Source organism: Anguilla anguilla, chromosome 8 (genome assembly GCF_013347855.1).
Source record: "Anguilla anguilla isolate fAngAng1 chromosome 8, fAngAng1.pri, whole genome shotgun sequence".
In the NCBI taxonomy this organism is placed as follows: domain Eukaryota; kingdom Metazoa; phylum Chordata; class Actinopteri; order Anguilliformes; family Anguillidae; genus Anguilla; species Anguilla anguilla.
In genome coordinates, this window is record NC_049208.1 from 18,840,975 (window position 1) to 18,865,646 (window position 24,672).

The 24,672-nt window shown below is 36.5% G+C and overlaps 1 gene segment (V, D, J or C); it reads left to right on the forward strand.

The window, feature by feature from the left end:
• The first annotated feature begins 9,216 nt into the window (after positions 1–9,216).
• Positions 9,217–24,373, forward strand: LOC118234387. The segment is given in 6 exon segments: positions 9,217–9,320; positions 9,453–9,766; positions 21,517–21,559; positions 22,418–22,714; positions 22,972–23,079; positions 23,658–24,373. Coding segments are annotated over 6 exon segments (951 nt in total).
• Positions 24,374–24,672: the final 299 nt, after the last annotated feature.

Genomic DNA, 24,672 nt, shown 5'->3' on the forward strand with positions numbered 1-24,672 from the left:
TCTGTTGTATTACATTGTTGTTTTGTATTGTACTTGATTGTACTTTCTGCCCAGGGGCTGCACATGTAAGTTAGCTTGAAGCAATCTCTGGAATTTTATTTTATTTTATTTTATTTTATTTGATTTGATTTATGCAAGGTCTCAACTAAATAATAAACTAAATTGTACTAAACTAGCAAGTGCTTAAATCATAATATATCATTACATTTTATTATTATATCCATGAATTAAGATCTTACTGGAGCATTGGTTTTAATTTCTCCCAGTTTTCCTTTAGATATTGTTCAATTTGTTTTGCTTGAAATTTCTATGTTGAAAAAACTGAATAAAAACCTAAAGATATTTGCAATTTCCTCAGCATTTATATAGTATTCATAGTCTTCACCCAGCAGACACTGTGGTTTCACAGTCCAAAATCAGTTTCATAAATATTTTCTTTTTAGTAGTGTAAATTCTCATCTTGAGCCAGGAAGGAACATTCAGTCCAAGCATAGCCAAGGATCTCTATATTTGGCCTGTAAAACTTTTTGAAATACATCTTAATTGTCCAGTATTCAGAGGGCGCAAATGGCTTTTTTGTTTCTTTCTTGTGCTGGTTTCCCGGTCCATAATTGCGGATGTCCAGTGTTAAAACAACTCTGGACTCATATGTACTTTTGTTAGACTTGAATTATCACTGGACATTGTCCTGTGTACCTGTTCTAAAGACCAATCACTCTGGCACCTACTATTGCGCCTGCTGGGTTTTCCACAGTAACAATGATGCCACAAATTTTCAACAAATAAACTGAGAAAGCAACTTTTTTATGAAGGGTTTTATCAAAACCATTGAGAAACCTTTACATGTGTGTCCCAGTAAACTGCAGTACCAAGCAGTATAAAATAAGTTACTGACCACACGTGAGGTGAGGTGACAGGAAAGGAAAAAAAATTCAACGCCTCATAATGTTCATGGCAACATGAATTGTTACAGAGGACTGCAGTACTGGGGGAGACGTGTGTTGCTAGCCATAGGGCAGCCAACTGTCTTTTCAATCAGTAAAGTAGTTACCACAAAGTTTCTTCAAGCACATTTTGTCATGATCAAAGGAAATTTCAGAAGAGATTTAAAAAAAGGTGTTGAAATATATAATCCTGAAAAGGGTTACAAAGACATTTCTAAGGTTTGGTGACTCCACCAAACCACAGTGAGAGCCATTATCTCCAAATGGAGAACACTTGGAACTGCGGTGAAACTTCCCAGTTCAGCCTGTAAAAAAATTCTCCAAGGGCACAGTAACTACTCACCTAGGAAGTCACAAAAGATCCCGGATGAACATCCAAAGAACCACAGGCCTCTCTAGCCTCAACTAAGGTCCAAGTTCATGACTTCACCATAAGAAAGAGACTGGGTAAAAATAGAATTCTTGGGAGAGTAGCAAGACAAGGACCACTGCTAACCAAGAGAAACATCAATGCTCTTCGCACATTTGAAAAAAAGTACGTAGGTGATCCTTAGGCATTTTAGGATACTGTTCAAAGGACAGATGAGTCAAAAGTAGAACTTTTTAGATGACACAGGTCCCACTATGTCTAGTGTAAAGCACATACAGCATTTCACAGTAAAAATATCATACCAACAGTCAAACGTGGTGGTGGTGATGTAATGGTGTGAGGATGCTTTGCTGCCTAGCATAGCATCATCATGTAAATATAATTAAACATTAAATGTAGACCCTGGGAGATGTGTGTAGAAGCAAAACCAGCAGGGCGATGCCAGAAATAGTTAAAAACTGAGGGTGCATTGACAGGAAACCCTGCCGAGAACGCAGCAGGTTGCATTTTGCCATAGATTTGCATTTGCTGCAGAATCTTTCTTACGTTTTCTGTTGTGCTCATTGCCTGCAAGACAAATTCCCTCTGGAGCAATAAGTTTTGTTCACTCATTAGCTAGTTATTAGCATTGTTAATTGAGTAAATTAAGCTATAGCTTCCTGGCTAGCTGGTCCAAAGTAGAACTGACAAAGATGTTAACTATAGCTAGCTAGCTAGATACAAAACTATTTTTATATACTGATGTATAAGTTTTACCAGAAAAGAAACTAATTACTTATTTAGTTTACTTATGACAACATTGTGCTGATGCCTCTGTGAATAACATCTGTATTTTCTTCCACAAGATACTACGATATACACAAAACAAGTGAAATTTTATTTTGTTTCTTCAGCGCAGAAGTTTGCTATAACCTGCAGCAAATCATTGCAGCAAAGGAAGGGAGTAAAGATTCACCCTTGAGTGGTGATGCTCTGTCAGACAGATGAAGGAGAGCTATGAAAATGGCGTAATTCTCATTCTCAGTTTATCACTACACAATCTTTTGAACAACTTTGAACAAGTAGGAATGAGTGCAGAAGTGGGTTCTGCAGTAGTATTAGTGGGAATTGCAGCCATTACAGAAATAACGGACAATATGGGGCAGGAGGGGAATTAGTGGGAATTGCAACCATTCTAAAAAGAAGAGGCAATGGGCCAGTGGAATTTAGGGTTATGGTTATTTCTGCATAATGTGTCTGGCACCGTGTTAGTCTAATCACTAGCACAAATACAAAACATTCTGTTTATGACTGACATATGCCTACCTTTTTGCACCTATGTATCATAATTTCGTGACGCTTCTATTATGTTGTGCATGATTATGGTAAGCTAAAATGTAGGCTATTCGTAACCGCTTCAAATCATTAGACAACATCTGTCTACATAAGGGATCACCAAATTCACGATTGGTTTCACAACTCCATATAACACTAAACCGGTAACACTAAACCAGAAGGAGCCGACCCAAAACTCGCCTACTACCATATTGACCATATGATTTCGGGGGAAGTATCCGTGGGGAAGTTAACTTAGCCAGATAATGACCTGTTACGCGGATAATGACGGCTTTTTGGTGGGAAATGTTGTGGTGTTATTTACAAATGAGGGTAGGCCTATTTTGCGCTTGGAGACAAAAACTGTCAACAAGTGGACTGGTGTCTAAAGAAGTAGAAGAAGAAAACAACGAAACCACAAAGTCTCATATCTTAAGTGGGCCTGGTAATAATTGCACCATTTATTTCTGCCAACCACATAACCGTCAGGAGATCCGGACTCCGACTTTAAAATGCAGCGTACTAGAATTGTCAGACATTGAGTGAGTTGAAAGGACGCTTGCTGCAGGCATGTTTAAGGACGCAGCGGTTCACGTATGCGTGTTGTACCATGTGCTCGGTGAGATTATATTTATATACCTTTATACAATAATAATAACAAAAAGAATACGTTTGTTTACAATATTTAAAGTGTATGAGACATGGATATTTCACCAAAAATGCAAACAATTCGCCTTTTCTTCCATTTTAGGTTGTACATTGGCGCAGATTACACACCCTAAATCGTGGCTGATGGCTAAAACAGCAAGGAGTGCACGAATTGAATGTGTAGTGGATAAAAATGTTAATTTGGCAAGTACACATATCCACTGGTACCAACATAGAGAGGGAGACGCTTTTCGCCGTGTTTTGTATATACCAGCTGGGTCAGCGACTGGGAAGAATGACGACGGCTTTTCAGGGTTTATAGGATCTTTGATTTCAAAAGACAGAAAAAGTATTCTCACCATATCAAACGTGAATACGAATGACGCTGCATCATACCACTGCGCTTACTACAACGGCCACTGTGATGATCTTAAGCGGAAATGTATACCAAAACTTCCATTACACTTACATATCAGTATCGGGCACGTAAAATATGATAAATAAACTACAGATGTTCTCATTATGAATTAAATTTAGTCTAGATTGAAGCCTGCGAGGAAATAAAGTTTACTAAAGTTAACGTTTCTGTCTTTGTAGCAGATTTCCAAGTTACCAAGTGTCAATCACTGTAAAAAAAAAAAAAAAAGTTGGCAGTTTTTTATTTTAGCTTTCAAAAAGGATTTAAAAAAAAACTTTTATGTTCTATATGAATAATGGCAGTCGTTTAAAATACACTCTAACCACTAAAGCACAGTCTAACTAACAACAACAATGCGAGTTCCCTCATTGCATACAGTAGCACAAATTCAGGTTTTGTTGTGTATAAAGAGGATTAGCTGTTTAATCCATAAAAAATGGAACTACGAAACAGGCACCATGATCAACATTCAGTAGACACAATAGTTTTTTCTGCTGTAGATTATTATTATTTTTTACAATGTTCAAATATTGTACTGTTGTTGTTCTACAGTTTAAACGAACAAAAATAGTCGAATACATTCACTGACAAACAGAATATTTAGTTGTGAAAACACTACTGTGTGCCAGCACTCACCATGGAAAATTCAAGAGTAAACACAATGATGTGTACCTGTACACCAAAGGGTTCATTACCTTTAGACTTCAAAAATATTTAAATCTGTTAAAAACTGCTATATATTTTGTTGTGCAAAACTCCTTGCTCCATCTTTTGCAGAAAAAGCAAAAAATAAAAATCAACATTTATAATTACTGCCTTGCTGCTCTTTTTTTTTGTTAACCCTACCAGCTGTTCCTGTTTTACTGTTTCACAAAAAATATTTTGGTTATACATATCAGCAGGTACTTGAATTTAGTATTTTAACTCATTCCAGGTTAGTGAAGGTTAATACATCTCTGAATTAATCAAAATTTTTCTTGAATACAGTGTTTTTCATGATGTTGCTGCATGGTATACATGCTGGTTTTCTAAAGTTTTAATGTACTTCCACATTTTTAATAGGCTGGACTCTTCACCAAGAAAAAACATGGGACCAACTCTCTGATCTCATATTACAGAACTGCCTTGCTGTTCATCGATGGGAACCTCTCTAAATCAAGGCCCGAATTCATGAAATAAATAAATATACCAGCCATTTCAATGTGACTCTTGGAAACAGACTGGTGCTTGAGACACCCTGAGACATGCATGGCTGTGCTGCATTACCAAGTACAGTGGAAGTTTGTCACTCTGAGAAGCACAGGTACCTCCAGAACAGAAGAAAGATGAGCATTACATCTGTATCAGTGCATCCAAAGTACTGTTCAAAAGACAATTACAATCCCAGAATTTTAACAAGCTGTTATTTTTTCTTAATGAGGTTTCATATTTAGAGGGATTATTTACCCTCTTAAGCTACATTATGTCAGAAATAGCTATGCATACTATGAAAAATAAAAGTCCCATATTCACATTGTGCTATATTGCAAATTATTACATAAAGATAATTTTTGATCAGTTAAAAAAATGTTTTAACTGGTCAAATTAAAGACTGAAGCGAATCAGCAGGCTCTAGACAATCATCACAGCTCTTTTATGAAGACTGTACTCCCTAACAGAAAGATGGGCAAACCTGTTACTGTAATGAACACTTCATACACTACAAAATGAGCTATCGTGCTATGTATAACTCTCAATATATACCAGCAATAGAGCTCTGAGGTACAAAGGAAAGTTTTTTGAGTCCTTCAGGAGTCACTGATTCATAACACGATGCAGTGTGTTGATAGGGGTTCCTGTAGCCTGCGTCCCTGCTCTGTGTTTCAGTACATACTTGCTGGTTCGCATTCCCCTTATAAAATCTGATCTCTCTTTGGAACATATTTTTCTGACATAAGCTACAGAGACTGAGAAATCCAGTTTATCTGACCTCAAATTTATCCTCACTGTAAGCAGACCCCTTGGCATCCTGCTGCTGGTTTGTAAGTTTGTTATGCACCCAGCTGTCAGAGGGAAACTCCAGAGGTTTTTTTTTTTAATCCCTCTGGTTCAAGGTAAACCTGATATTCTTATTGGAGTTGGCAACACCATTTCCTCTGGAATAAAATGCATCTCTGTGTTAACCGAGATTGCATTCTGTAATAAATGAAAAACTCCTACACAGTAAAATGTCCACCGTTAATTCAACAGATAACATTTGGTCCCACTTGGTCCCACATTTTAAATATGTGAATACTGATTCCAACTTTTAAAAAAATCTATTTTTAAAAAAGCAAGTAAAAATGGTCTACAATAATGTGAAACTCAATTTGAATACCTTTAAGTTATTTTTTACATTCTATGATTTTCTCATATTTGTCATATTGCATAACCAGTTAGTCCCAGGGAGTCACTCAAAGCACTGTATAACCTTTATAATAAAACACTGAAAATTGCTATTTTATCTTTGTGTTGTATTACATTGTTGTTTTGTATTGTACTTGATTGTACTTTCTGCCCAGGGGCTGCACATGTAAGTTAGCTTGAAGCAATCTCTGGAATTTTATTTTATTTTATTAAATTTTATTTGATTTATGCAAGGTCTCAACTAAATAATAAACTAAATTATACTAAACTAGCAAGTGCTTAAATCATAATATATCATTACATTTTATTATTATATCCATGAATTAAGATCTTACTGGAGCATTGGTTTTAATTTCTCCCAGTTTTCCTTTAGATATTGTTCAATTTGTTTTGCTTGAAATTTCTATGTTGAAAAAACTGAATAAAAACCTAAAGGTATTTGCAATTTCCTCAGCATTTATATAGTATTCATAGTCTTCACCCAGCAGACACTGTGGTTTCACAGTCCAAAATCAGTTTCATAAATATTTTCTTTTTAGTAGTGTAAATTCTCATCTTGAGCCAGGAAGGAACATTCAGTCCAAGCATAGCCAAGGATCTCTATATTTGGCCTGTAAAACTTTTTGAAAGACATCTTAATTGTCCAGTATTCAGAGGGCGCAAATGGCTTTTTTGTTTCTTTCTTGTGCTGGTTTCCCGGTCCATAATTGCGATGTCCAGTGTTAAAACAACTCTGGACTCATATGTACTTTTGTTAGACTTGAATTATCACTGGACATTATACTGTGTACCTGTTCTAAAGATCAATCACTCTGGCACCTACTATTGCACCTGCTGGGTTTTCCACAGTAACAATGATGCCACAAATTTTCAACAAAAAAACTGAGAAAGCAACTTTTTTATGAAGGGTTTTATCAAAACCATTGAGAAACCTTTACATGTGTGTCCCAGTAAACTGCAGTACCAAGCAGTGTAAAATAAGTTACTGACCACACGTGAGGTGAGGTGACAGGAAAAGAAAAAAATTTAAACGCCTCATAATGTTCATGGCAACATGAATTGTTACAGAGGACTGCAGTACTGGGGGAGACGTGTGTTGCTAGCCATAGGGCAGCCAGCTGTCTTTTCAATCAGTAAAGTAGTTACCACAAAGTTTCTTCAAGCACATTTTGTCATGATCAAAGGAAATTTCAGAAGAGATTTTAAAAAAAGTTGTTGAAATATATAATCCTGAAAAGGGTTACAAAGACATTTCTAAGGCTTGGTGACTCCACCAAACCACAGTGAGAGCCATTATCTCCAAATGGAGAACACTTGGAACTGCGGTGAAACTTCCCAGTTCAGCCTGTAAAAAAATTCTCCAAGGGCACAGTAACAACTCACCTAGGAAGTCACAAAAGATCCCGGATGAACATCCAAAGAACCATAGGCCTCTCTAGCCTCAACTAAGGTCCAAGTTCATGACTTCACCATAAGAAAGAGACTGGGTAAAAATAGAATTCTTGGGAGAGTAGCAAGACAAGGACCACTGCTAACCAAGAGAAACATCAATGCTCTTCGCACATTTGAAAAAAAGTACGTAGGTGATCCTTAGGCATTTTAGGATACTGTTCAAAGGGCAGATGAGTCAAAAGTAGAACTTTTTAGATGACACAGGTCCCACTATGTCTAGTGTAAAGCACATACAGCATTTCACAGTAAAAATATCATACCAACAGTCAAACGTGGTGGTGGTGATGTAATGGTGTGAGGATGCTTTGCTGCCTAGCATAGCATCATCATGTAAATATAATTAAACATTAAATGTAGACCCTGGGAGATGTGCGTAGAAGCAAAACCAGCAGGGTGATGCCGGAAATAGTTAAAAACTGAGGGTGCATTGACAGGAAACCCTGCCGAGAACGCAGCAGGTTGCATTTTGCCATAGATTTGCATTTCCTGCAGAATCTTTCTTACGTTTTCTGTTGTGCTCATTGCCTGCAAGACAAATTCCCTCTGGAGCAATAAGTTTCGTTCACTCATTAGCTAGTTATTAGCATTGTTAATTGAGTAAATTAAGCTATAGCTTCCTGGCTAGCTGGTCCAAAGTAGAACTGAAAAAGATGTTAACTATAGCTAGCTAGCTAGATACAAAACTATTTTTATATACTGATGTATACGTTTTACCATAAACAAATTACTTATTTAGTTTACTTATGACAATATTGTGCTGATGCCTCTGTGAATAACATCTGTATTTTCTTCCACAAGATACTACGATATACATAAAACAAGTGAAATTTTATTTTGTTTCCTCAGCGCAGAAGTTTGCTATAACCTGCTTCACAGCTCAGTTCATCACTACACAATCCTTTGAACAACTTTGAACAAGTAGGACTGAGTGCAGAAGTGGGTTCTGCAGTAGTATAAGTGGGAATTGCAGCCATTACAGAAATAATGGGCAATATGGGGCAGGAGGGGAATTAGTGGGAATTGCAACCATTCTAAAAAGAAGAGGCAATGGGCCAGTGGAATTTAGGGTTATGGTTATTTCTGCATAATGTGTCTGACACCGTATTAGTCTAATCACTAGCACAAATACAAAACATCCTGTTTATGCCTGACATATGCCTACCTTTTTGCACCTATGTATCATAATTTCGTGACGCTTCTATTATGTTTTGCATGATTATGGTAAGCTAAAATGTAGGGTATTCGTAACCGCTTCAAATCATTAGACAACATCTGTCTACATAAGGGATTACCAAATTCACGATTGGTTTCACAACTCCATATAACACTAAACCGATAACACTAAACCAGAAGGAGCCGACCCAAAACTCGCCTACTACCATATTGACCATATAATTTCGGGGGAAGTATCAGTGGGGAACTTCACTTAGCCAGATAATGACCTGTTACGCGGATAATGACGGCTTTTTGGTGGGAAATGTTCGGTGTTATTTACAAATGAGGTTAGGCCTATTTTGCGCTTGGAGACAAAAACTGTCAACAGGTGGACTGGTGTCTAAAGAAGTAGAAGAAGAAAACAACGAAACCACAAAGCCTCATATCTTAAGTGGGCCTGGTAATAATTGCACCATTTATTTCTGCCAACCACATAACCGTCAGGAGATCCGGACTCCGCCTTTAAAATGCAGCGTACTAGAATTGTCAGACATTGAGTGAGTTGAAAGGACGCTTGCTGCAGGCATGTTTAAGGACGCAGCGGTTCACGTATGCGTGTTGTACCATGTGCTCGGTGAGATTATATTTATATACCTTTATACAATAATAATAACAAAAAGAATACGTTTGTTTACAATATTTAAAGTTTATGAGACATGGATATTTCACCAAAAATGCAAACAATTCGCCCTTTCTTCCATTTTAGGTTGTACATTGGCGCAGATTACACACCCTAAATCGTGGCTGATGGCTAAAAAAGCAAGGAGTGCACGAATTGAATGTGTAGTGGATAAAAATGTTAATTTGGCAACTACACCTATCCACTGGTACCAACATAGAGAGGGAGACGCTTTTCGGCGTGTTTTGTATATACCAGCTGGGTTAGCGAATGGGAAGAATGACGACGGCTTTCCAAGGTTTATAGGATCTTTGATTTCAAAAGACAGAAAAAGTATTCTCACCATATCAAACGTGAATACGAATGACGCTGCATCATACTACTGCGCTTACTACGACGGCCACTGTGATGATTTTAAGCGGAAATGTATACCAAAACTTCCATTACACATACATATCAGTATCGGGCACGTAAAATATGATAAATAAACTACAGATGTTCTCATTATGAATTAAATTTAGCCTAGATTGAAGCCTGCGAGGAAATAAAGTTTACTAAAGTTAACGTTTCTGTCTTTGTAGCAGATTTCCAAGTTACCAAGTGTCAATCACTGTAAAAAAAAAAAAAAAAGTTGGCAGTTTTTTATTTTAGCTTTCAAAAAGGATTAAAAAAAACTTTGTTCTCTATGAATAATGGCAGTCGTTTAAAATACACTCTAACCACTAAAGCACAGTCTAACTAACAACAACAATGTGAGTTCCCTCATTGCATACAGTAGCACAAATTCAGGTTTTGTTGTGTATAAAGAGGATTAGCTGTTTAATCCATAAAAAACGAATGGAACTACGAAACAGGCACCATGATCAACATTCAGTAGACACAATAGTTTTTTCTGCTGTAGATTATTATTATTTGTTTTACAATGTTCAAATATTGTACTGTTGTTGTTCTACAGTTTAAACTAACAAAAATAGTCGAATACATTCACTGACAAACAGAATATTTAGTTGTGAAAACACTACTGTGTGCCAGCACTCACCATGGAAAATTCAAGAGTAAACACAATGATGTGTACCTGTACACCAAAGGGTTCATTGCCTTTAGACTTCAAAAATATTTAAATCTGTTAAAAACTGCTATATATTTTGTTGTGCAAAACTCCTTGCTCCATCTTTTGCAGAAAAAGCAAAAAATAAAAATAAACATTTATAATTACTGCCATAACACTGCAATCTCTGTGTTAACCGAGATTGCATTCTGTAATAAATGAAAAACTCCTACACAGTAAAATGTCTACCGTTAATTCAACAGATAACATTTGGTCCCACTTGGTCCCACATTTTAAATATTTGAATATTGATTCCAACTTTTTTTTAAATCTATTTTTAAAAAAGCAAGTAAAAATGGTCTACAATAATGTGAAACTCAATTTGAATACCTTTAAGTTATTTTTACATTCTATGATTTTCTCATATTTGTCATATTGCATAACCAGTTAGTCCCAGGCAGTCACTCAAAGCACTGTATAACCTTTATAATAAAACACTGAAAATTGCTATTTTATCTTTGTGTTGTATTACATTGTTGTTTTGTATTGTACTTGATTGTACTTTCTGCCCAGGGGCTGCACATGTAAGTTAGCTTGAAGCAATCTCTGGAATTTGATTTGATTTTATTAAATTTTATTTGATTTATGCAAGGTCTCAACTAAATAATAAAATAAATTATACTAAACTAGCAAGTGCTTAAATCATAATATCATATCATTACATTTTATTATTATATACATTAATTACGATCTTACAAAAAAACTGAATAAAAACCTAAAGGTATTTTCAATTTCCTCAGCATTTAATATAGTATTCATAGTCTTCACCCAGCAGACACTGTGGTTTCACAGTCCACAATCAGTTTCATAAATAGTTTCTTTTTAGTACTGTAAATTCTTATCTTGAACCAGTCCAAGCATAGCCAAGGATCTCTAAATTTGGCCTGTAAAACTTTTTGAAAGACATCTTAATTGTCCAGTATTCAGAGGGCGCAAATGGCTTTTTTGTTTCTTTATTGTGCTGGTTTCCCGGTCCATAATTGCGGATGTCCAGTGCTAAAACAACTCTGGACTCATATGTACTTTTGTTAGACTTGAATTATCACTGGAGATTTTACTGTGTACCTGTCCTAAAGACCAGTCACCCTGGCACCTACTATTGTGCCTGCTGGGTTTTCCACAGTAACGATGATGCCACAAATTTTCAACAAAAAAACAGAGATAGAAACTTTTTTATGAAGGGTTTTATCAAAACCATTGAGAAACTTTTACATTTGTGTCCCAGGAAACTGCAGTACCAAGCAGTGTAAAATAAGTTACTGACCACATGTGAGGTGAGGTGACAGGAAAAGAAAAAAATTTAAATGCCTCATAATGTTCATGGCAACATGAATTGTTACAGAGGACTGCAGTCCTGGGGGAGACATGCGTTGCTAGCCATAGGGCAGCCAACTGTCTACCTATACATGAATCCCCCAATGCAGCAGTTTCTCTGCTGTGGCACTTTCTGCACTGTGACTGCAGCTCTATTTTTAACCCCCTCTGTTTCCCACTGTCTGAGTAAAGTGCAAAAGGCATAAAAATGGCAGGGTGTCCGCTCGTCTTTCAAAAAAAGTGCTTCCAACTTGGAATTAATTATTTAAGCATGCCACAATCTGTATGTGACAATCTGAGTTCAGCATATGATTTACCAGACTGTTGCCACTATCATTTTGTTAGTCTCCAACATTAATTCAGACTATTCCTACATGATCTTTCAACCACAAAATAAATACAGCAAATTGTAGTGAAAACGCTTTCTCTCTCCTTGAGGTGCATGTGTGTATGTGTGTGTGTGTGTGTGTGTGTGTGTGTGTGTGTACGCGTGTATTCTGACATCTGTAATTAAGTCAGGGTAGCATGCAGTATGCCAGAAGCTCTGTGATTGGTTAACTGATCACAGGCACTTCCACTTTACGCTCTGGCAAATCATCCTAACAGACACCCTCTACCCTGAGGGGACAGAGTGCACAAAACTATCAACTGGAGAAAAGATGTTCTTGGGCTCTGGGATCATTCTTCTTTCCATTTTTGTAGGTAAGTGCCAATGTGTTTCATGGATGTGTGGGTGCGTAAATGTAAAATAGCAGATGAGCAGAAATATGGATGTGTTTTTCTCATTTCTTCTTGACTTCAGTGGCTGACGCACAGAGGAGATTGCTACAGAAGACTATATCTGTGACAGCAACTGTGCGCGATACTGCTGTCCTTACCTGCGAAGCCTCTGGGCTGAGATCGGGTGACTATGTCCATTGGTACCAGAAGAAAGAAGGGGGACCTTTCGAAAGAGTGCTCTACATTAGCTATGGTGGCAATAGTAAAGTACGTGATTCCACTCATGCAGAAAAAGATTCTTTCTCTACTGAAAAATCTAACCCTCCTTATGATCTGAAGATTGACTCTGTAAAAATGGCCCATGCCGCCACCTACTACTGTGCCTGCTGGGACAGCCACAGTGATAATGATGCCACTAACTGATGTGCACAAACTTCAGCCCCACCTGCATCACATATTTTCAGAGAATCAAAAACAGAATCTAGAAAGCTGCTTTTTTCCTGTATCATACCATGGCTCAGCTCAGAATTTAAATGTACATTTACCAAAACAAAACAACTGGTTCTTTTATTTTTTGAATATCACATACACAATCACATTGATCCCGTTGAGCACCCTCCATGATACAGAATCTCCAGATGCAATTTTATTATAGATTATTCATTTAGTTTTTTTATATTGAAATATGACTTTTCAGTTGGCCAAATTAGAGTTCAACATCTTGTAGTAATTTCAGTTTCATCAATTATTTTATTAATTAAGCATATGGTTTCTGAACATGAATCACAGTGTAAAAATACATGAAAATAAAAACACATTCCCACAATTGCAATAGAATTACCTGAGTTCTTTTCAGTTTCTTCTTGTATCAGAATATCAGTCATGCCTTTTTAAAAGTCTTTTAAGAATTCCAGATGGGAAACAGTTGGTTAAAAGAAATGTTGATAGATCTAGCCAAGCAAGAAAGACATAGTGCACTCATGGCACTGATCTTACTAGTGCTATGGATGTATTTCTTCATTCCCTATTGCCGATGCTTTTTACTATAAAATTATACCATGATATTGATCAAAACACATGGTCAGCTCAATATCATGTACATTGTAAGTTCTACACCTGACTGTTCATGTAAGTGAAGCTACTGCATAGCTCAAACACATAACTTCCTGGTGCCAATTTGAATCTCAGATAAAAAAGAGCACAAAGTGCCTATGCTTGTCATATCTGTTTGATATCTCATACTGCGAATACCACAGTCTACCTGCATCATAATTTGTATTTAGCGGCATCCTTAATGCATTATCGAGTCTAGAGCATGCATGTGATGCAGTTATGTCTGTTCAATTGCAGTTGGTCATTCACTGATTTTGACGAAGCATGAAATTCATGAATAAACTCATGTTAAAACAAATATTTTCTTTATAAACTGTAACTTAGGGGCAATTGGCTAATAGCACTCACTCACTCAGAAATATAAATTAAAGGCAATATTAACACAGCATGAAAGCTGAAATATGATGTAATTATTATACTGTGTTGTATGGTATTGTATGCTGTGTGGTGCAACCCTCTTGCCAGGGCTCCCTTAAAAAAGATGATTATTATCTCATTGGAAGTCATCTGGATAAATAAAGGATCAATACAAATAAAACATCAGATGTCAGTTAGCTTGAAGTTAACTCTGGAATTTTATTTTATTAAATTTTATTTGAATTATGGAAGCTCTCTCCCAAATAATAAACAAAATTAAACAAAAAGTGCTTACATCTTAATTAGTGGTTATCATAATAATAATAATAATAATAATAATAATAATTTATTATTATATCCATGAATTAAGATCTTACCGGAGCATTTGTTTTAATTTCTTCCAGTTTTCCCATATTGTAAAATATATATATATTTTGCTTGAAATTTCTACGTTGAAAATATTTTATAAAAACACGAAGGTATTTAAAATTTCATCAACATTTACATAGATTATTCATAGTCTTCACCCTGCAGGCACTGTGGTTTTAGAGTCCATCTGGAGCCACAATCAATTTCATGAATATTTTCTTTTTAGTAAATTCTCATCTTCAGCCAGGAAGATACTTTCAGTCCAAGCGTAGCCAAGTATCTCCGTGATTGGCTTGTAAAAAAATTTCAAAGACGTTTTAATTGTCCAGTATTCAGAGGGCGCGAACAGCTTGTTCGTTGCTTTCTTATGCTGGTTCCCAGTCCGTAATTGCGGATGTTCAGTATTAAAACAACTCTGGACTCATATGTACTTTTGTTAGACTTGAATTATCACTGGACATTTTACTGTGTACCTGTCCTAAAGACCAGTCACTCTGGCACCTACTATTGTGCCTGCTGGGTTTTCCACAGTAACGATGATGCCACAAATTTTCAACAAAAAAACCGAGAAAGCAACTTTTTTTATGAAGGGTTTTATCAAAACCATTGAGAAACCTTTACATTTGCGTCCCAGGAAACTGCAGTACCAAGCAGTGTAAAATAAGTTACTGACCACATGTGAGGTGAGGTGACAGGAAAAGAAAAAAATTTAAATGCCTCATAATGTTCATGGCAACATGAATTGTTACAGAGGACTGCAGTCCTGGGGGAGACATGCATTGCTAGCCATAGGGCAGCCAACTGTCTACCTATACATGAATCCCCCAATGCAGCAGTTTCTCTGCTGTGGCACTTTCTGCACTGTGACTGCAGCTCTATTTTTAACCCCCTCTGCTTTCCCACTGTCTGAGTAAAGTGCAAAAGGCATAAAAATGGCAGGGTGTCCGCTCGTCTTTCAAAAAAAGTGCTTCCAACTTGGAATTAATTATTTAAGCATGCCACAATCTGTATGTGACAATCTGAGTTCAGCATATGACTTACCAGACTGTTGCCACTATCATTTTGTTAGTCTCCAACATTAATTCAGACTATTCCTACATGATCTTTCAACCACAAAATAAATACAGCAAATTGTAGTGAAAACGCTTTCTCTCTCCTTGAGGTGCATGTGTGTATGTGTGTGTGTGTGTGTGTATGTGTGTGTGTTCACGTGTGTATTCTGACATCTGTAATTAAGTCAGGGTAGCATGCAGTATGCCAGCAGCTCTGTGATTGGTTAACTGATCACAGGCACTTCCACTTTCAGCTCTGCCAAATCATCCTAACAGACACCCTCTACCCTAAGGGGACAGAGTGCACAGAACTATCAACTGGAGAAAAGATGTTCTTGGGCTCTGGGATCATTCTTTTCTCAGTTGTTATAGGTAAGTGCCAACGTGTTTCATGGATGTGTGTGTGCTTAAATGTAAAATTGCAGGTGAGCAGAACTGTAAATGTTTATTTCTTATTTCTTCTTGACTTTAGTGGCTGATGCACTAAGTTTGGTACAGAAGACTATATCTGTGACAGCAACTGTGGACGATACTGCTGTCCTTACCTGCGAAGCCACTGGGCTGAGCTCGGGTGACTATGTCCATTGGTACCAGAAGAAAGAAGGGGAACCTTTCAAAAGAGTGCTCTACATTGACTTTGGTGGTCGTAAAGTACATGATTCCACTCTTGCACAAAAAAATTCTTTCTCTGTTGAAAAATCTAACCCTCCTTATGATCTGAGAATTGACTCTGTAGAAATGGCCCATGCCGCCACCTACTACTGTGCCAGCTGGGACAGCCACAGTGATAATGATGCCACTAACTGATGTGCACAAACTTCAGCCCCACCTGCATCACATATTTTCAGAGAATCAAAAACTGAATCTAGAAAGCTGCTTTTTTCCTGTATCATACCATGGCTCAGCTCAGAATTTAAATGTACATTTACCAAAACAAAACAACTGGTTCTTTTATTTTCTGAATATCACATACACCATCACATTGATCCCGTTGAGCACCCTCCATGATACAGAATCTCCAGATGTAATTTTATTATAGATTATTCATTTAGTTTTTTTATACTGAAATACGACTTTTCAGTTGGCCAAATTAGAGTTTAGCATCTTGTAATAATTTCAGTTTCATCAATTATTTTATTAATTAAGCACATGGTTTCTGAACATGAATCACAGTGTAAAAATACATGAAAATAAAAACACATTCCCACAATTGCAATAGAATTACCTGAGTTCTTTTCAGTTTCTTCTTGTATCAGAAAGTCAATCATGCCCTTTTAAAAGTATTTTTAGAATTGCAGATGGGAAACAGTTGGTTAAAAGAAATTGTTGATAGATTTAGCCAAGCAAGAAAGACATGGTGCACTCATGGCACTGATCTTACTAGTGCTATGAATATATTTCTGCATTCTGCATTGCTATTGCGTTTTACTGTAATATAATACCATGATATTTATCAAAACACACGGTCAGCTCAATATCATTTACATTGTAAGTTCTACACCTGACTGTTCATGTAGGTAAAGCTACTGCATAGCTTAAACCTATAACTTCCTAGTGCCAATTTGAATCTCAGATTTAAAAAAAAGAGTACAAACTGCCTGTGCTTGTCATATCTGTTTGATATCTCTTACTCTGAATACCACAGTCTACCTGCATCACAATTTGTATTTAGCTGCATCCTTAATGCATTCTCGAGTCTAGAGCATGCATATGATGCAGTTATGTCTGTTCAGTTGCAGTTGGTCATTCACTGATTTTGATGAAGCATGAAATTCATGAATAAACTCATGTTAAAACAAATATTTTCTTCATGAACTGTAACTTACGGGCAATTGGCTAATAGCACTCACTCACTCAGCAATACAAATTAAAGGCAATATTAACAAAACATGAAAGCTGAAATATGATATCATAATTGTACTGTGTTGTATGGTATTGTATGCTGTGCGGTGTAACCCTCTTTCCAGGGCTCCCTTGAAAAAAAAAATTATTATCTCATTGGAAGTCATCTAGATAAATAAAGGATCAATACAAATAAAATTGGGGAATTGGGGGATTGATCAAAAATGGAGAATACAAGAAGGATATTATATAAATTGGGTTCCCCCTGTAAAATTATTTACCCAGTCAATGACCCCACTATTTTAAGCCCTGTGTACTGATTACTTATTAGGACCTGTGACACTGTTAGCCTGGCTCAAATACCCAGGCCATTATTCAGATTTTAAAGCAATACAGAAATAAATTTTTTGCTAAAAATGCTCAGTATTCATCATCTTTATCTCAATTCTCAAGATATAAACAATATACAGGTACTGTGCACTGTGCAAGTCTTAGGCACCCTAGATTTTAAAATATAATATATAGTATATATTTGGTCTTAGATGCTTATTTTTGTTTTCTGCATTAGTGTGTCAGTAGAAAAGAGCAAATTTGAGATATCCAAACATGAATTTTCCAAAAAATGAAATTTTACAGATACATTTTGTATTTTGTTAAATAAAGTAATATTTTAAGTAATAGACTACTTTTCAGATAAAAAAAACTTGATCAAGGGTCTCTGGGATTACCTGGAGAGCCAGAAGCAAGCAAAACAGCCGAAATCTGCAGAATCTGTGACAAGTTCTCCGAAATGCTTGGAACAACCTACCAGCCGATTTTCTTATATAACTGCCAGACAGTGTACCTAAGAGAATTGATGTAGTTTTAAAGGCGAAGGGTGGTCACACCAAACATTGATTTTATTTTGTTTTTAACTATTTACTGCTCTTTATATTATTTTTTCAATATTTATAACCTTTCATTTCATTATTTTTGAAAGCATCTTAGCTGTACAGCGTTTTTTTACAGGTGCCTAAGACTTTTGCACAATACTGTACATTTAACAATGAATATGTAATTTATTTTTTCCGAAAAAGATGTGATTTATATAAACCCATTATAATACAGATTTTTAATTCATCATTCAATTCTTATTTTTTCTAGTGGCTGAAAGGCAGGTGACACTCCTCCAGGACGAGGCATCATTAACAAAAACGTGACAAGAAAAGTATTTTGCAATGATTAGAACAACTGTCCTTCCTGTCTTATATTTTGAGTGTATGTTTTCAACACAGTGGGATATGGCAAATTCTTGGGATCGGGGACGAAACTCACATCATATGTAAGCATAGAACAGGTAAGTGTCACGGTACGGGTGCTGGGACCCAGGCGCAGAGTGGGGGAAAAAAAAAAAAACACGAAACTCAAAAAGGGAAAATTAACAAAGACTTTACTAACGAAAGGTGAACAAACAGGGAACAGACAAGGCCACAATGGGCTAAAACACAAACTCAAAAAATAATCTAATGAAACAGAAAACAGGAACTCAAAAACACAGACAGGGCAGAACACGGGAAGGCAGAGCACAAGGGAAGGTCAAAAACACAAGTCAGGAACAAAATACAGGCAGGTGAAACACAAACTCAAAAAATAATCTAATGAAACAGAAAACAACAGGAACTCAAAAACACAGGCGGGGCAGAACACGGGAAGGCAGAGCACAAGGGAAGGTCAAACGAAGCACAAGTCAGGAACAAAATACAGGCAGGTACAAACGGTTTGTAACAAATAGAATTCGGGAACAAACACAAGCAGGGCAGAACACGGGAAGGCAGAGCACAAGGGAAGGTCAAACAAAACACAGTCAGGCACAAAATACAAGCAGGTACATACAGTTTGCAACATCGGAAACAAACACAAGGAACCAGCACCCGAGTGAAGGGAACAGAGAACTTAAATAGACAGGGGTAACAAGACACAGGTGAACTCAAAAAACAATCAAACCAGAAGGAGGGGATAAGACACAGGTGGGAACAATGATGGGATAACGAGACAATTGAAACAATCATACAATTAACAGGAGGGGAGCAGGACACAAAACAGAAGTGCCGCCATCTGGCGGCCCAACAAGGGAAACACAGACAGGAACACAGGACCATGACAGTAAGTGTCCTTCTTTCAGTACTGAAAGCTAACAGGATGTTACATACACAACATATGTAGGGAAAATGTGAGACAGAAATGAACTGAAAATGTCTGAGGACAAAGGAGATTTTGTTTTTGATCATGGGATTGTTGTGCCCTATCGATTCGAGCCGGAATACACAGAAGAAGAGCTGGCTAATTTGTGAGATAGAAATGAGCCAAGAACAATAAGCCTTTCATTTAACTTGGTCCAATGTTCTTAATACTTAATGTTTTTGCTCTCATAATGCAGCATTACATCTGTGTTCTTGTAACGCTCCATTATTTTTATGTTCTTGTAATGCTGCGCAATATCTGTGTTCTTGTAATGCTGCATTATGTCTATGTTTTGTAATGCTGCACTATATCTATGTTGTTGTAATGCTGCATTATGTCTGTTATTGTAATGTTGCACAATGACTATGTTCTTGGAATGCTTTAGGTCTAGGTTCTTGTACTGTTGCAGTATGTCTGTTTTTGCAATGCTATGAGCAGCAGTGGGATGATGATTTTAAGATTTTTGGAACTGGTACAAAACTCATTGTAACAGGTATGTTTTATTTTGACTTTAACTGCAATGGTCTGTTATTAAATAGTTAAATGAGCTATTTACGATCTACCTTCCCACATTTATAGGACACTGGTAAACTTTTTTAAAGCTAAAAGTCAAAATAGGAATGGGAGATAATAAAAATATAAATCCATGCCTATAAAACATAGTTATACTCATGATTGGGCATAAACCAAGGATTAATATCATTCATTAATATGACTGTTATTTCTCATTATGATCATCAGTTTTGAATATGTCATTTGAGGGTGGAAGAGAATGTGTGTAGAACCTTTTATGAGAAATAAGGTGTAAGTGTCTGGGTCAAGCTTGAGATCCTGTTATTGTATGAGCTTTTCTGACAGTGTGATGCAAGCTACTTGTATAAAATTTTTGCATCTGGAACAAAACTCATTGTTTTGTCAAGAGGTAAGTCATGAAAATTATGTAAATCTGCCATTAGACCTAATATATAGCTCGATATTAAATATTTCTTAATAATACTTATTGTAAGGCCAAAATACTGTAGCACTTAAAATTGAATTGAATTGAATTGAATTAATCATGACATTTGACACAACCTCAATATGTATATCATATAAAATATACAGTTTATATAATTATACATTTGTGTAGTACTTTACTAGCAGAAAGAAATAGGATATACTGAGAAACTGGAGCAGTCCCTCTCCTGACAGCTGAAACTGTTCAGTCACAAACTTGCTCATATATCTTTCAAAGCTGTTTAACCCACAATACACAGCTGCAGCTCCTATAATCCTCAGAAATCAGTAAATATATCAGACTGGCAATGCTTTCTGAACTGTTGAACTGCAGGATTAGAAGTATCCGTTATTGTGATATTGTGTTTTTTAATAAGCATATTGTTGTTGAAGGTTATTTGCATTGAAAAGTCATGAATTTAAAGTTTAAAAAGTTATTCTAAAATGAATTAATGGTAGGTTATTTTCACACATACATTCATTCGTTGTTTGTTTACAAAATCAAACTGTAGAATACTGAATTGAACTTAAATGCATCCTGAATATGATTCTTATATGCAATGTTTTGATAAAAACCTTGGCTATTTAAGATAGAAAGTAAAGGCCATATGTTTTATTGGGCAATTTTTTGGTTTTTAACGATGGCAAATACACAATTTGTTGATCTAACCCTCAACGTAGAATACTTAATCTCACACCTATGTCACTTAAGCATGAGCAAAAAAGTAAAATAAAAAGGTAACATAGTGAGCTAAAATTCAGTTTTAATATAATGTTGCCAAAACATATTATTCCGTTTGACACAATGAAATAATGCATTTAAGTTATTTTAATGCTGCTTTACAAACGCAAAAAATAAAAAATAAAATAAATAGAAAAATCGATTTGAGGACTAAAGACTACCTATTCAGTACACTCGAATGAAAACAATGTCGGTTTTAACCTTGGCAGTCAAAATCGACAAGCAAGCACATGCTTAAGTTTACTGAAACAGTGTTTTAACAGAAAACACTGGTTATTATACCCTTAAGTTTTTGTTATTTCGGGAAGCACTGTGGGTGCTGTCAAAATATTTGGGTCGGGGACAGAATTATTTGTTACAGGTAAGTAATTACTATCATATAAACATTATGTCAACGGTAATCGCAACTGGTTAAAAATGCTAATAATTCACAGGATCATCCCGAATACTTTGCCCATGTAATTATATGTTTTACTTTCGTGAATATGCATTTAATAGTGAAGTGCTTCGCCCATATTACTGATCAGCATGATTATTTTTACTTGTGTATTAACAGAGGGATTTTTTTTTCTGATGTCAGGCTGAGTGATCTTTAGGCTAAATGTCTGAAATACTCTACTCTGATTAAAGTGTTTCAGTGAGCCCGCTCAAGCACAAAATTAATAAATAAATAATAATATCGACAAAGGATATGAATACATATTTAAGCATGGAACAGAATATGGGCTCACAGTATTATTTGTAGATGGAGCTTTGTTTTGAATTGAACAATATAAAGAAACCATGCCTAAATACCTAAAAAAATGCCTTAAAAAAGCCTACATACAACGACAGAGTACTTTTGTATGAGTTAATTGGCTTTTACAGTGTAGCCTATTACTGTCATTATGGCCGACTGCTATTTGTGAATATGTTGTGATGGTAGGTTATCTTCTAAAAACCTGAAATGGCGATCAAAACTCGAAATAATATTGATTCTTAAATATGCTAATTCCATCATGACAGCGATACAGTGGGAAATAATTTGCATATTTGGGAAAATCGGGAACACTTGGCCGACTGCAGTCCGTGAAGCAGTCATTTAAACGCTTCATTATTAAATGGGATGAAATATAACGCATGCCCCGCTATGTTTATTCGCCTCGAAGCCATGTCAGCATATGTGCAGCCTCGTTGTCTCTTAGTTAATATGCAATGATCCTTCAATGTGACTTCACAGAGGAGACCAAGCCGTTGAAAGCCCCGACAGTGATCGCTTACCCACCGTCTAAGCCGCAAAATGGAAAGACAACTTTGCTATGTGTCGCCATGGACATGTTTCCCGACATTGCCAGATTCAAGTGGAAAGAAGGAAACAATGACGTTGCCAGCGCGAATCAAAAGGTTCTGGAGCAGAAAATGGAGAGTGGTACCGCCAGTATGTTGATAATCGATGAAATTAATGCTGAGTCGAAACACACGTGTACGGTGGAACACGAAGGAACCACAAAGGGAATACAGAAAGAAATACCAGCAGGTAGGCTACATTATTTTAATAGGTTTTACATTATCGTAAAATCACTCACAAAAAAAAATCAGATGCAAATCCAAGGGGATTGCACACTGACTCTGGCACATAAATATAGGCTACACACTTGCTCACGCGCACGCACAATCTGAAGAAATATCATGCAGAAATTAATAATAGTCAATTCTGTCAAAAATAAGACGTACCTTGTACGGTTTTCGATGATTTCATGTGCTGTTTTTCATTATATCCTATTTTCTCTTTAGGTCCCATCATAGAAGTAGACCCTGGAGCTAACTCAAGGGTGGAGACGGAGGTGCCAGTTTGCAATGGTACACAACCGAAGCAGATAGACCTACACCGGATCTCTGATGGTTAGACTGCATTTTAATAATTCCAGTCTCGTCTAATTCTAAACAGATGGAATGCGCTTTAAAAAATATCACCTACAGTGGTGCGCGCGATTGTATTATGGTGATGTGTGGTGTGCTGAGAAAGCACACAAAAAACAAGGAACTAACACTCATAAATCGATGTTTGCTTGCAAATGCACTTTTATGGCACCTATGTTTTATATGTCACAACCATCCAAACAAACGAGTTCATATAGGTAAATGTGAGGTGATTTGGAAATATAAAAGCTAAGGCCTATGAACTAAATCTATGAACATCGTAGCGTTATGTACATTTCCCAATATGCTACGTAAATATCATCGCTGATTTCGAAGTGATCAAACCACCCGACAGCGAGGAGCAACTTCATAGTCAAGGAGTTCAGCTTGAGTACTCTCAAATTGCTTCAGGAACAATTTCAATAAAGGACAATAGACTCCCACTATAATTTATGACCACCTATGGTTCACCACATTTATGATTCACGTGCCTACGAAATAAATTGTTAATATGTGTGTTCGAGCTATATAAACAAACCAGTCTCTGTTTTCACTTCCAGAATCTTTTGGGCTCTCGAGGAGTCTGTATCTGGCGAGCCTCACCTACACCTTGATGATACTGAAGAGCGTTGGGTACTTCGGTGTTGCGTGCCTCATTATGTTCAAGAGGTCCACCAACCGGCCCGTAAAAAGAATCTAATCCCTGTTTTCTGGTCTCCATCCATTCTTGTAGGCCTAAAATAATCATTAGTTTGTCGTTTTCTAGTCTTTCCAAATATATGGCTACCTGATATACACCTATTGGTTTTGTTCACATAGTTCATGCATCTGCTTGTTTAAATTATGAACCGTAACAAAACCAGCCTGTATCTATTGCATGCATATTCAATGTTTTGGATGTGTCTGGTATACGTAAACTGTAGGCTATTCTACTGTTTCCAGATTTAGCGTTATTAGTGCCTGTTGCCTTCGCGATCGTGGTCAAAGGAAACTTCGCTTGTTTAGTCTGCTGGGATTAATTACACAATTAATTAAAAGTTTATGTATTTTCGAAAATGCACTTATACTTGTTCATGTTAATGATTTTCTTTCTGTTTTTATTTTATAACACAACATTTATTTACATTTTCTATTATTAGGCCTATATGAAAATTTCCAATGGGAGCTTTGACATGAAGGCCATTATGGATTCCATTAGTACAAAAAGGGTTTCATTTTGATTAGCCTATTTTTTCGTCTTTTCTAATTGACTAATAAAATTTATTTGCTGCATCCATTTATGTCTGATTATTTTATTTGTATCGTGTTTAGTGAAATGACACGGATGATCTGGAACGATACAGTTCGACCGGCATTGTATTACAATTGTTCAAAAGGGGAAATACGCCATAATAATGTAACGCTTGAATAATGTAACACGGTCAATAACTGAATGTACAATGCGCCTACTCGTAGCCATTTCATGTTTGTAGGCTACATGTGGAGTTCAGTCCTCTACCGCTTCCCAAAGGAACGGGGCAGTGTGATTACTTTTGAAGGAAGTACCCCCCCCCCCCCCCCCCCCCAAAAAAAAAA